The 14,989-nt window shown below is 43.6% G+C and overlaps 1 protein-coding gene across 1 annotated transcript in view; it reads left to right on the forward strand.

Moving 5' to 3' along the window:
* The window catches only part of ALK (ALK receptor tyrosine kinase), a 732,337-nt gene that overhangs the window by 216,289 nt on the left and 501,059 nt on the right, over nucleotides 1–14,989 (forward strand). Inside the window, exon 3 of the mRNA XM_003827145.4 lies at nucleotides 9,572–9,736. Coding sequence (XP_003827193.2) covers nucleotides 9,572–9,736 — 165 coding nt within the window. The remainder of the gene's footprint in view (nucleotides 1–9,571; nucleotides 9,737–14,989) is intronic.

The following is a 14,989-nucleotide window of genomic DNA, read 5'->3' on the forward strand; positions in this document are numbered from 1 at the left end:
GATGAATCCCTCGAGCAAAGAGGATCCTTCCTGTGCCTCAAGATTAGTGGCCACTGAGAGAGTTCCCTTGAGCTGGGTACAATCTTTAAGGACTGACAGTGTTTTAAGAATGCTAATTTCTGGGGTTCCATTTAATGAAATGTAGCTTTATGTGTAGATCTCTATAAAGGCCAGCAGTAAGAGAATTGCCATGTACGCATGATGTTTCATATGGTTCTTTATTGAAGACACTTAACCAGGCTTGTCAGGAATACATTGGCATTTTCCTATGCCATTAAGAAAACCAGTCTCAGCTGGAGGGGCCAGTAAGTGAAGCCTGAAGATGCATGACAGCTAGTGGTTCAGTACCTCTGACCAGCTCCCGTCTGGTGCTCCCTGAAGAGGTGACATTCAGAAAGACTTCTGCAGCCAGGAGAGATGCCCTCCACACTGTGTGTGAAGGACTCATTAATCAGTCGCGTGGCCCTAAGTCAGTATTTTCCCTTGCCTGGGTCTTGCTTTTTTCACTTCTCCAATGAAGAAATGGTTGACCTCAAATGTTGCTTAAAGTTCTAACAGCCTCTGACTGCAAATATCACCTAAAGGCAATGCCAACCTTACTTTGGTACAACAAAATCCTAAAGAAATGGTCATGGTCATGTGCCATCACCTCCTTCAGATTGACAATTGGAATACTATTTCTCAGGATGAACAGGAAGCTGTGTTCACAAAAGGCATGGTTGTGCAAATTCAGAATCAGCCAATGTGCTTTGGGAATTTCTCCATTCTAAGCACATGCCTCATCATCTTAAGCCCTTTCAGCAGTTCTGGGAAATGAGGCTTCTCACTGAGATGACCTGACTGAGGCTTAGCACAAAGCAGTGTCCCATATCACAGAGCTGACAAATGGCAGAATTAGAGTCAAATCTCAAGTCTTGTGCTCTATTCCTGTGAATCATTCATGACAATATTAAGGTTACTTGATGAATAAGACATATGGCCATAGACATACGGGAAAAGATTGTACGACTGGTATCACAGACATCACCATTCAACAAGTGAGGACAGTCAGGCCCAGCGTCAGGCTCTGTATCCCACTAGTTAGACATCAAGTCAAGATAACTGGAGACAGGAAAGCATTTTTAGCAGGAAAATAACCCCAATACAAAATCACAATCATATTGTCATATTTTAAGTGAGTGGCAAGCCTGATAATTCTGTTTTCAGATGCAGATCCCATTGACCAAGTATTCAGTTAAATGAACTCTTATAGGCCCCTTCTGAAAACAGATACATCCTGATGGCCACAGAAACTTTGCTCACCCACCCTCAATTTTCTAAACTGGGATCCCAATCAGACCCAAGAAACACAGCACATATTCTGGAAGACATCAGTGATATGGCTTGGCTGTGTTTCCACACAAATCACATCTTGAATTGTAGCTCCCATAATCCCTACATGTCATGGGACAGACCCGGTGGGATGTAATTGAATCGTGGGGGCAGATTTTTCCTGTGCTGTTCTCATGATAGTAAGTCTCATGAGATCTGATGGTTTTATAAAGGACAGTTCCCCTGCACACACACTCTTGCCTGCTGCCATGTAAGATGTGCATTTCTCCTCTTTCGCTTTCTACCATGATTGTGAGGCTTCCCCAGCCATGTGGAACTTTAAGTTCATTAAACCTCTTTTTCTTTATAAATTACCCAGTCTTGGTATGTCTTTATTAGCAGCATGAGAACAGACTAATACAATCAAGAAACCTTGAAGGGAACTTTAAGCCCTGGGCTTTATTGCACTTGTGGCTTTGGCTTCCTGAGCCGAACACCCACTGAGATTCAGACTTAGATCTTGGTGATGTGTCCTCTGACTCAGTCCTCACCTAGGGCATCCCAGGCCCAACTTTATAGGTCATATCAGAACCTTCAAGATAGCGAAGACACTCTGGCTCCTGTCCTGCCCCCAGCTTTGCCCTGCCTGTCCCTCTCTGGGCCCAGGTCCCTTCCTGCCTCACTTGCAGAGCTTGTACATTGTTGTAGTATGAAGTGTGGCCATTCAGAATATTGGGATTCTAAATCAGCACATTGGCTGATTCAGAATTTGCATACCATGCCTTTTTTTTTCAGCACAGCCTCCTGTCCATCCTGAGAAATAGTATTTCAATTGTCATTTTGAAGGAGTTGATGGCACACGACCATGACCATTTCTTTAGTATTTTGTTGCACCACAGTAAGGTTGGCATTGCCTTTAAGTGATACTTGCAGAGTCGGTGGCTGTCAGCTCTGCCTCACTTGTGGAGCTTGCACACTGTTTCCTGCCTCACTGCAGCCACAGACATGTCCATGTCTGTGGCTCTACATGAGGGAAGCTATGTCTGCTGCCTTTTCTATTGGCAATCCCATTTGTGACCTACTGAAATCAGGGCCTCAGGACTCACAGGAAGGAAACACATCAGTAAAAGACCACATAGTCCCTTCCTATCTGAGTAACATCAGATGTGACTTCACTTCTCTGAGCTCCAATGCCTTCATCTGTTGAATGGAGATAAGAATCCTGCCTAATTCATAGGGATTAAATAAGATGATCATGTAAGGTGCCTGGCATGGTGACCAGCCCCAGGGAGTCCTTGGCGAGTGTTATTACTTATGAATACACTTCCCACACGCCTTCACAGAAGTCCTCTCCATGGGGGTCAGGGCTCTTCTATACACACTACAGCATGCGTTGCCAGGAACAAGAAAGTAAGACCTCCAGCTTTACTTCATAATAAGAGACAAAATCAAGAAGGATGAAGTGTTATAGAATTGATGGGCATGGCATTCTTCTCTTTTTTATGACTCTTCCTTTCATTCTGCAGTATTTGCTTCCAAAGCTCAAGGTGGCCTGAGGCTGCAAGGCCTCATCCAAGGGGCTGATGTGGGCCTGCCCCAGGGGGCTGCCCTTTAAGGCCCTGCCACCCTACATTCACCTGGAAACTGGGCAATGTTGGAGGGGATGTCTTTAAAACTAAGGGGAGCTGCTGGTCCTCTACCTTGAAACTGACCCAAGGTGATTTAGAAAACTAGTAGGATTTAGGAAACTAGTCTCTGGGTTAACAGGCTCAAGGTTAAGGAGGCATAAAGGGCCTTGATCCAAGGGATTCTGGGGAAATCTGAGGTCAGTCTGGATACAAAGGAGGATTGTTAGATATTCTGAGCCCACTCAAGAGGAGACCCAAGTGTCCAAAATGCACCAAGCTCCCTATTCCCCTTTTGTGGTGTTATGGAGAATAGCTGGAACCTACATGCAATCTCCTTGAGTGTCTCGGCCTGGTACATGGCCCCGGTTGGAAGGCCTCCATCTCTGCCTGAGTAACCAATGCTGGGCTTCCTAGGCACAGGCCTTGGGCTTGACTGCTTTGGGAGTCTCACACATTCCTAGAGGCTATATTTCCACCCTCAGGTTCAGAGTGTTCAAGGTGGGTGGTCATTGACAACTCTTCTACAGCCAGGGGGTTTTGATAAGGGAGACTGGATATGTCTTTGGGCAGGGTCACCACCGTGGTTTTCTGATACTTACCACAACATTTTTCTGAATGGCTGTGCTTCATACTAAAACAATGTCTAGAAGCTAACTGTTAATGAATTCAGTCTTTAAAAATATGATTCATATACTGGGAGATTTCAGGAAGTGAGTATCAGATGATAAAAATGCATGAACACACACACACACATGCAGGTGTGTGCACACACACTCACTCGTTTATCCTGCAACTATTATGTGCAAAACTCACATAAGCTTTCCTTTTTGTTTTTTTTGAAATGGAGTTTCTCTCTTGTTGCCCTGGCTGGAGTGCAATGGTGGGGTCTCGGCTCACCGCACCCTCCACCTCCCGGGTTCAAGCCATTCTCCTGCCTCAGCCTCCCAAGTAGCTGGGATTACAGGCATGCACCACCACACCTGGCTAATTTTGTATTTTTAGTAGAGACAGGGTTTCTCCATTTTGGTCAGTCTGATCTCCAACTCCTGACCTCAGGTGATCCGCCCGCCGGGCCTCCCAAAGTGCTGGGATTACAGGCGTGAGTCACAGCACCCAGCCAAGCTTTTTAATTCTTTGAGAATCTGGAGGCAAACCAAGTCCCCATTGAGTGTGATGTACGTTTACCCTCCTTCCATAGGAAATCTGCCTCTTGGGATGACAACAAGTCCTTGTTTAGGGGCAGCAGCTCCTGAGCAGAGGCAGGCTGAGTGGTCTGTAGGTTTGATTGTGTTGGCCCAGGGTAAGCCTATAGAATCACTGACCTTCAGAGATGAATGGCACCATGGAGGGTACATGCTCCATTTCTTTCATCTTCCAAATGCAAAGAAACAGGCCTAGAGACAGAAATGGACCTGCTGGGGTCTCAGCTGCTCTGCAGCTGCCCAGAACCATCCTCACTGCTCTGCTAGAGCCCTTTCCCTTCATAGCACTTGACCCTCCTCTCAGCTGGCAGATCTTTTCCAGAAGGTTCCATTACCTTACCTTTCTTCCATGATGGAAATAACAAGAAAGTAAGTGACAATGATTTCACATATGTGATAGGCAGGTCCTGGAAAGTGTGTCTTTTTCTCAATGCTCTTTTTCAATGGTCAGATTCTCTTGGGTCAAAACAAAAAAAAGGTCAAGATCTCTGGATCCTCCTGAAGGTCATAATCATTCTGCAAAATGGGCCTGACATTTAGAAAATATAGATCTGTCCCCTATCATGGAGAAGCCTTTTCAGAGATGAAAAGTTTACAGGCTTTGGGTCTAAGAGTAACCAAGATAAAACACTTCATTGGTTTCTCATCTATTGTGTAAATTAATCTTCAGCCCTAAATTGGGATTCTGAAGCTGCAGGAGAGAGATGAACAACACTGGATATTCTGCATTATCCAGTTCTAGGTCACTCTCTGGGTCTGCCTTGGGGTAGTCCTTTCATTTGGGGGCAAGAAAACTTTTTAAGCCTCAGCTTCCTCACCTATAGAGAGAAGAAACCGTCCACTTCTCAGTGTTGTTCTGCAGATGAGGTACAGTGATGGAAGGAAAACACCCAGGACAGTGCCTGGAAGACCGCCAGGAGGGGCTGAGGGAAGGTAGTTTCCCACCCCTGCCCCTGGGTGGGTGTGGACCTGCCTCTGCGGTTGGGTTGCTTAAGGCTGAGCACTGTGCTGAAGCCCTAGACCGCTCTGAATCCCTCCTGTAAAATAGATTCTACAGTCTCTACCTCATAGGCACTGAGTTGGAAGAGGGTGAAGGAGAGAGATTCAAGAAGCACACTAGGTCTAGAACCTCGGAAGAGGCCCAAGGAAAATAAGACTTAACCTGGTGTTTTAGACAAGTCCCAAGGTATTATTGCCCAAGAGGCACTGAGGCTAGTTTGAGAGAAAAAAACCTGTGTCTCCACGTTTTGTAAGAAATTAAATCAGAATGTAGAAAAGCCTAATTCAGTTTCAGCCAAATGAGTAGTAATATTAACTCCATTCCTATTTAAAGCTAGAAAGTACAGCTTTAACAGCTAAAAGGAGGTTGCTGCGGACTAAGAATTACAGAAGGAACTCATTTTAATCGGTACATTTGCATAGCCTGTTTTACTAGGCAGGATCTGGCCCAAACACAGCCAATTATCACACTTAAACTCTCCAGAGTTCAAAGATCCAAGAATTAATATGCTCGGTGCTGGGATTGTATATTCCACTGTCTGTCTGTTGTATACACATGTAGGGCACATTTGCCAGGCAGGACACAACTCAGACAGTTGGCATGCCTCACCTCTGTCTTGAATAGAAACAGGTCATCTTTCATTGGAAGAGAAAAATCAAGATAGAGGATGGCCGCAGAAGTCGAAGCTTTGGGAAAGGCACTGATAATTGTCAATGTGGGATGGGAGTGGCTGGTGGCTTTCTCACCTTTTTGCTGACATGGACATCCACCAATGTGGATGTGTCTTTTTGACCCTCCCTAGAGGAGTTACATTTCATGGCTACGCCTCTCCTTATTAGTCATGTTTCATGGCTAATCCTTCCTATGTCACTTTGGTGTTGCAAAGTACAAAATGTTGGACCAGTTTTCTCTTTGCAGTCTGCTCTGAAAATCAGGTGTCTTCAAGCACATCTTGAAGATTAAGGCAGCCTGTGGTTCCTGGACACCAACTGTAGAGCAAGTGGCTTATCAACTCAAACAAAGTGAGAGCTACCCATTTCAGCTTGCCACTATGAAGGCAAGTTGTCTGAATCGTGAAAGGGCAAGGAGTATTAACCTTAGGGCCAGAAGGATGGCAGCTCCTGGAAAGCAGCTGAGGAGCAGAAGGACACTCAATAGAAGTGTAATTGAAGGATTTTTTTCTTTTCTCCTACAATTGAATAGTTTGGTTAGTGTTAACAGGAATATTTTGCTCCCACTCTGCAGCAGGGCCAGCTGTCTATGGGTGTGGACACCCATTGGAAGACAAACCAGTGGCCGGCTGCCTGCCTTAGAATCTGCCCCCACTGTATTCTGAAATTTCCAACACCAGACTTGTCTTGGAGATTGGGGTAGTAGTAGCCTCAGAAGCAACTGTTAAAATGCACAAATGCTAATTGGGATGTAGCACCCATTGGCACTGCCACAAAGATTGAATTATCAAATTAGCTATTATAAATTAGCTAGTATAACTCTTCTGAGACCAAGGACTTTGGAATCTTTAAAAAGCCAAATCAAGAGGGAACTTTAGAAAATATCTGTTCTAGATTTTATATTTGAGGAACTTGAGGCCCAGAGAGGTTAAGTGACTTTTTCAAGGTCACCAGCAAATCAGTGGCAGAGATGGAGCTGCAACCCAAGTTTTACCCAGTGCTTGTTCCTGGAATCATCTAGTCTATAAGTCCTTTGTTTTGCAGATGAGAAAACCAAAGTTCACACATGAGAGGTAACTAGTCAAGCCTGGACTCAAACTGAATTCCTCATATTGTCTGTCCAATATCTACCACATTATCCCATTTTTTCTTATTCCCATGGCTTCGGGGAGAGGATGAAGTACGAGGTGGTTGAACATTTTGCATCTTGGCATCTTCTGTTAATCCATAAGCCAGCTTTGAGAGCCCGCCATGTGCAAAGTTCTTCAGCCACTTTGGGGAGTAGACAATGAGCAAGGAAGGGGAAGAAAAGCTGAGTGGCCCATGTACCCTAAAAGTGGGGCAAACGTGGAATCACTGGACAGAAAGAGTCTGCCCAGGGAAGCTCAACAAAGTACAAAACATCCCAGGGCATGGGCCCTTCCTGCCTCTCTTTTCTCTCTTTCCTTACCCAATGACCCTCCCCAAACACTCCCCAAGAGAAAATAAACTCTGACTCATTTTCATAGCCTTGGCCCTCTTCTCTGGAGAGGAGATCGAAGGGTAGATTATAGGGCTGGCAAAGCAGGCTGTGAGGAAATTCCAGTTCCCTATGGCCTTTCCCTTATCAATCAGAAAGGACAGGGCCTGGCTAGCATTTTTCAGAGCATCAAATATGGACCAGGTCCATTTTTCGTAGGCAGTACATTTTTTTATTATTTATTATTTTTTATTTTACTTTAAGTTCTGGGATACAAGCGCAGAACATGTAGATTTGTTACATAGGTATATGTGTGCCATGGTGGTTTGCTGCACCTATCAACCCATCACCTAGGGTTTTTTATTGTTTTTATTTATTTATTTATTTATTTTTAAGGGAAAAGGGCAAGCAGGTTTTATTTCTGGCCAGGCATACAGAAGGAGAGAGCACTTGCTCTAAAGACAGCTTCTCCCAGAGCAGTGGGAAGCTGGGGAATGTTACAGGGTTAGACGTGGGTCAGGGGCTATGTAAGTTTGTGTTGAGAAGAACTTCAGACACGCAGGTGCGGATCAGGAACATGCTCTTCATACGACACGTGTGCAGAAAGTGGCAGTGATTCTCCTCTATGGGTGGTGACTTTTGCGTTATAATGATATGCTAATGATCTAAAGGTGACAGGGGCCACTGGTTCTGGTTTGCTCTGGTTTTGTGCAGGCCTTGTCTTCCTCTGCAAAGCATCTTGAAGTTCCTAGGCCATCTGGAATTCTTTTTTTTTTTTTTTTTAATCCTTTAAGTTCTGGGATACATGTGCAGAACATGCAGGTTTGTTACATAGGTATACACGTGCCTTGGTGGTTTGCTGCACCCATCAAGCCTTCATCTACATTATGTATTTCTCCTAATGCTATTCTTTCCCTAGCCCCCCACCCCTCGACAGGCCCTGGTGTGTAATGTTTCTCTCCCTGTGTCCATGTGTTCTCATTGTTCAGCTCCCACTTATGAGTGAGAACATGCCGTATTTGGTTTTCTGTTCCTGTGTTAGTTTGCTGAGAATGATGGTTTCCAGCTTCATCTATGTCCGTGCAAAAGACATGAACTCATCCGTTTTTAAGGCTGCATAATATTCCATGGTGTACATGTGCCACATTTTCTTTATCCAGTCTATCATTGATGGGCATTTGGGTTGGTTCCAAGTCTTTGCTATCATGAACAGTGCTGCAGTAAACATATGTAGGCATGTCTGTTTATAGTAGAATAATTTATAAACCTTTGGGTATATACCCAGTAATGGGATTGCTGGGGATTGCTGGAGATTGCTGGGTCAAATGGTATTTCTGGTTCTAGATCCTTGAGGAATCGCCACCCTGTCTTCCACAATGGTTGAACTAATTTACACTCCCACCAACAGTGTAAAAGCGTTTCTATTTCTATTTCTCCACATCCTCTCCAGCATCTGTTTCCTTTTTAATGATCACCATTCTAACTGGTGTGAGATGGTATCTCATTGTGGTTTTGATTTGCATTTCTCTAATGACCAGTAATGATGAGCTTTTGTTCATATGTTTGTTGGCCACATAACTGTCTTCTTTTGAGAAATGTCTGTTCATATCCTTTGCCCACTTTTTGATGGGGTTGTTTGTTTTTTTTCTGGTAAATTTGTTTAAGCTCTTTGTAGATTCTATTTATTAGCCCTTTGTCAGGTGGATAGATTGCAAAATTTTTCTCCCATTCTGTAGGTTGCCTGTTCACTCTGACCCATCATCTAGGTTGTAAGCCGCACATACATTACATGTTCGTAGGCAGTATGTTTTACCACCAGTTCTTACAGCAAACTTGAGTGGTAATTATCAGCCTAATGTACAGGTGAGGGAATTAAGGGTCAGAGAGGTGAGTTTTCTTGCTTGGAGTCACTGGGCTGGTAAAAGCAGAGCCAGACTTAGACTCAGCCCTCATGGGTTTCTTGGGCAGGCTCTGCCCACTCACCCTCAGGCCCTCTCTATGTCTTCAGGTAACTTCACAAGATGCAGAGCTTCTCACCATTCAACCTGTTAGTTAGTTTTGTTTTTTACCTGCCTTCTCTGAGAACATCTCCCGTAATATGAGTTACAGAAAGAGCACATTTTATTCTCTTAGGTCCCTTTTCACCAATACAGAGCCCTGTGCTATTGACAACTGATCTCCCCTGGACAGGGCAAAGGATGTAGGGAGATGAAGGCCAACCTCCTAGTGTGGAGTGGAGGGGGCTGAAAAGTCACGTTTGGGAAATGGTTTTTTCCATTGACCCTTGGCTATTATTGCAGGTCTGGAGTGCAGCTTTGACTTCCCCTGTGAGCTGGAATATTCCCCTCCACTGCATGACCTCAGGAACCAGAGCTGGTCCTGGCGCCGCGTCCCCTCCGAGGAGGCCTCCCAGATGGACTTGCTGGATGGGCCTGGGGCGGAGCGTTCTAAGGAGATGCCCAGAGGTAAGGGAGAGGCTGCTGGTGATGTCCTGGGTGGGTCAGGGCCAGGCTGGAATACCTATTTCTGTTTGAAATGATGAGACTTCACTCCTGTTCTGCTCTGTTTACTTTGAAACCTGCTTTTAATATCTGTGACTTTCCATGGCTTCTTGGGCCATGCAAGGAGGGGAGGAAGACAAGTCCCATCTCAAGATCAGCCCAACCCTTTTTTCTTTAACAATTAATAAAAGTAGGGTTTCATAACTCTCTTCCATGCAGATTTCCCTGCAGGAGAAAGTGCTGATCGGTATTTGAAATGGGATTGCCAGATAAAATACAAGATACCTCATTAAATTTGAATTTCAGATGAACAGCAAATGATTTTTTAGTACAAGTGTGTCTCATGCAATAGTTGGAACACACTTAAACTAAGAACTACTCCAGTTTTACAAAACAATTCAAATGTAATTGAGTGTCCTGTATGTTTGTTTTTACTGCCAGATCTGGCAATCCTAATTTGGAAGGTATTGTAGAACTGGCTTAAATGTTTCTAAGCCGTTCATAAATACTCAGGTGACACATTTGCTTGGTGTGATGCTTTCTGTGGTCTTGAGCTGTTTATGAATGTCCCCTTCTTTATTATCAGGGCCTAGGAAAGGTAGGCTCAGAGGAAAGTAGTGGGCAATTGTTAAATTGTGCTGAGTTTCTTAGACAGAGGCATGAAGGCACTAAGCTCTAGTCTAGTTTTATGTCTCACCAAGCCAAATCTTAGGACTCCCAATGTCTTGGACCTAGAAAACTCTATTGACTCAGAATTGAAAGCCTATGTTCCTGGCTTTTTGGAAGAAGGAATAACTGAAGTGGCAATGGGCTTATTAGACATTCAGGGTAGTTTTTTCAGTTTGCAAAGCACTCCCACCTACGCTATCTCATTGGATTTCAATGAGAGAGGCAGGGCAGATAAGAAAACTAGTGCTCAGAGCGGGGGAGTGACTGCCCCAAGATCACACAGCGTGTACATGTGGGTCTGGGTCTAAATACTTGCTGTGATGAGTCCTAGACAAGGGCACTTTCCACCACATCATGCTTCTGTCTTTGTAGAAAGACCAGGACCAGAGCCTGCTCTGTGGCCAGATTCTCAAGAGAATCTCAGGCTCATGCTACTAGGGAGCCTAACAGGTCAGGTCTTGGGTAAGCTGATGACGGAGATTGGAGATGGCACAAAAACAATTAATGCTCTCAGGCTTATACCTCAGCCTCTACCTTGTCATCAAAGAACCAAAAGAGACTTTCCTTTCTATACACTTTCCTGGGCTGACTTTTTGTTTTTGTAACTCTTTTGGGATGGGTTGACCTTGACTTATATTTTAAGCTGCTTTTATCTGGATGGTGATAGGTATTGTAGGGTGTGTGTGTGTGTGTGTGTGTGTGTGTGTGTGTGTAGGTGAGTGCTCTTAACCTGATAGTGCATCAGAATTCTTCTGGATAACTTATAGAAAAGACTGCCTAGATCCTATAACCTGAGAGTCTGATTCAATAGATCTGAGATGGAGACTATGTGTCTGTGGATTTTACACTTTTACTAGGAAATTTAGCAAAAAGTGGATATAATATACATGCATAGATTAGAGATTACAGCAAAAGCAACAAAACTTGCATTCTCACCACCAAAAAGCTGAAGAATCTGAACATTATCAGTCTTTTTGGAGTTTCCTCTATCCCACCTAGATCACAAACTTTTCCCCACCCTCCAAGGTAACCACTCTCCTATATTTTGTGTGAATCACTTATTTGCTCTTTTTCATGGCTATACCACCTATGTATACAGCTCCAAACAACGTATTGACTAGGTTTGCATGTTTTCACCCTTGTATATAAATGGGATTATACTGTTTTTGATCTGTTCACTTTGATACATGTAGCTGTGATTCATTTGCTTTTGGTACTATATTAATCCTTTGCATAAAAATATCACAATTGATCTCTTCTACCGTCATTGAACATTTGAATTATTTCCAGGTTCTTGCTATTGCCATCAACACAATTGTAAACATTTTTGTACATCTCTCTTGGTGCACATGTTCAAGAATTTCTCTAGAACAGGGATCCCTAACACCCAGGCTGAAGACTGGTACCTGTCCATGGCCTGTTAGGATGGGATGCATAGCTGGAGGTGAGTAGCAAGCAAGCCAGCATTACTGCCTGAGCTCCGCCTCCTGTCAGATCAGCTGCCGCATTAGATTCTTATAGGAACATGAATCCTATTGTGATTATAAAAACATGAATCATATTGTGCACTGTGCACACACACAGACTGTGCATGCAAGGGTTCTAGGTTGAGTACTTCTTATGAGAATCTAATGCCTGATGATCTGAGGTGGAACAGTTTCATCCCAAAACCATCCGTGGAAAAATTGTCTTCCAAGAAACTAGTCCTTGATGCCAAAAAGGTTGGGGATCATTGCTCTAGAGCATGTAACTAAGAGTGGAATTGCTGGGTGAGAGGGTCAGAACATCTTCCATTTCATTGGGTAATGCCAATCTATTTTCCAAAGTGGTTACACCAATTTGTACTCCCTCTAGTAATATATTGGTATTCCTCCCCATGGCTTTACATCCTCATCAGTATTGCTATTGTCAGGCTGTATTTTTTTATCTGTCTGGTGAATTAAATACAGCATCCCATTGCAGCTTCAATTTTCATAGAAATCTGTCTTATTTCATTTTTCATAAGTTTCTTGGATGATTCTGAGGCATAGCTGGGCTTGTAATACTGTTGACTTACTCCCATTCAGACTTACTCCCATTCAGCCACCCCTAGGACTATCTCCAGATTCCAACACTTAACCTCTAGAAACATTTTTTTTGGTCGTTACAGATTTTTTAAAAATTTATATTCCAGGAGTGGAACTGTGATTACAGTTCAGTGAGATCAAGAGACAGGGACAAGTGGAAATTGTGTTCTTTGTAAATTCCACAGATGTTACTGAGTCACACGTGATAACTCTGAAAGTTTGTGCTTTAAAGAAATGTTTTTAAACAGTGCCAATAAATTGTGCATTTCACTTGGTGACCTGTTTCTCCTCCTCCACCTGTGATCGCTGACATGCGCACAATACCCTGAGTGCTATGACAAAAGAAAAAAGAAGAGGGAGAGGAGGGAAGGAAGAAAATAAATGAATTTTTACTTCTCAGCATTCTTTAGCATGGAAACATATCAATGCCTTTAGTTTTTATGAAGCTGGATCCCAAGGGTCAGTGCACACACTGAATGTGAAACTTTCCCATTAGATGAATCAGGATTGGAATATCCGTTTTTTTTAAAGTAAATGTTGTCAACTTCCATTGCTCTGAAAAGTCATCACTGTTAGCATCAGGTAGTAGTTAGCAATACTAAGGATGGTGGTGTGAACAACCATAGCAAAAGCTGCTGTGGATACACCAGTCTCCTTTACCAAGCTCTTTCATGAATGGGCACATCCAAACATAACTTAAGAGAGGCTCACCACTGTCAGAAACTTCTGCTAATTTGTCTGGGGTCTAATGGAGTGGTCTGTACTCACACAGCATGGATCAGTCATGGAAACAAGGAGATCAGCCTCCCAGCCCTCCCAGAAAATCCACTGCTTCAGTAATGGCACTGAGAGGTGTTTGGAGCTTTCAGGAGTGCGTCTCTCATCACTTTTCTAGTCAGTTATTTATAACACTACCTTTCCCTGAAGTAGCGTTGTTCCTCATGAAGCAGCCTATTGTAATAAACTCCCTTGACCTTCAGGGACAGAAGTGAAGGTTCAGGAAGAGAAAACAACCTGTCCATTCTGCACAATGGCCAAGCAGTGTCCTATATTCCAATCCTAATCCCAGAGCTTTAGAGTCTCAGTTTCTTGGTCATTTTGGCAGAAAGGGTGCTGGTGGTGAAGATGAGAAGTGGGGATGGGTTGCCTTTAGTATTATGTAGTCACTAGTTTGTTTTCTAACTCAATATTCATGGGTCAGATAGTATTTAGATGCTATTGCAATATTTCTTGTCAGTTATAGAAGGACCAGAAAAAGGCAGCAAGATGATACCAATCAAAGATAATGAACTATAAGTGTATAAATCCTGAACGGTTTTAATTTATGGCCTCTGTAGCTGAGAATAATAAGGAAGATACAATTCAGAGCAGCAAGATAATAAAAAGTGATCATTTTGATGGAACATAATATTATAAATTACTAAAATCTTGAAGAACCATCAGATGGAGGCATTCTGTGACTTTTTAAGAAGTGCCAGGGGCCATGTTGATGTCTAACTGCTTCCAGTGTTTTGGAATATAGTCAAAGGTATTTTTCTTCTCCAGTAAGGCAAGATTTTACTCTGTAGCATGAATCCTGGCTTAAAAATGGAAAACACACTCTCAGCCCATCTGCAGAGCCCTCTCCCCAGGGCCTCACTCACGGGCACACACAGAAAAGATGGAAGCAGACTCCACAGTGAGGAGGCTCCTATTCTTCCTGGAACAGCTCAACTCTCTCCCCATGCTCTGACTCTCAGGTTTTTGCTTTGTTTTGTTTTGCTTTTGGTGGAGGGTCTGGATGCAGCACTGCTACTGAGGTTCTTCTGTTCATCAAGATGGCTTCATTTTCAAAAGGTGGTGAAACACTGTCCTGGAGCCCTGGAGTGGCTAAGGTTGCTTTCACACATGACTAGGGTATTGCAACAGCAGAATGGGGTCATTCAAATTTTTGATGCACTCCTGTTGTACCCTTGTGTATTAGTTTCCTGTGGCTGTTTTAACAAATTCTTACAAACCAGATGGCTTAAACAACAGAAATTCATTCTCTCCTCATTCTAGAAGCCAAGAGTATGAAATCAAGATGTCTGCAGGGTTAGTACCTCCCGGAGGCTCTGAAGAGAAATCCTTTCCATGCCCCACTCCAGCTTCTGGCATTGCCGGGAATCCTTGGCATTCCTTAGCTTGTAGATGTCTCACTCCAAACTCTTCCTCTGTCATTACATGGCATGCCTCCTGTGTCCTTGTCTGAAATCTGTATCTTAACGGGACATGTGTTATCGGATTGAAGGCCCACCTTAAGTCCAGCGTGATCTCATTCTGGAATGCTTGATAACATCTGCAAATAGTCTATTTTCAATTAAGTTCATCTTCACAGGTACTCAGGGGTCAGGATTTGGACATATGCCCTGGGGGCCACTCTTCAGCCCACTGTGCCTTGGTTTTTCTCCCCCTGCATCTGGGTTGGCATGTGGATCCCATGCATCTGTGGACTGTGAATTCT

The sequence above is a fragment of the Pan paniscus genome, chromosome 12, assembly GCF_029289425.2.
Source record: "Pan paniscus chromosome 12, NHGRI_mPanPan1-v2.0_pri, whole genome shotgun sequence".
NCBI lineage: Eukaryota > Metazoa > Chordata > Mammalia > Primates > Hominidae > Pan > Pan paniscus.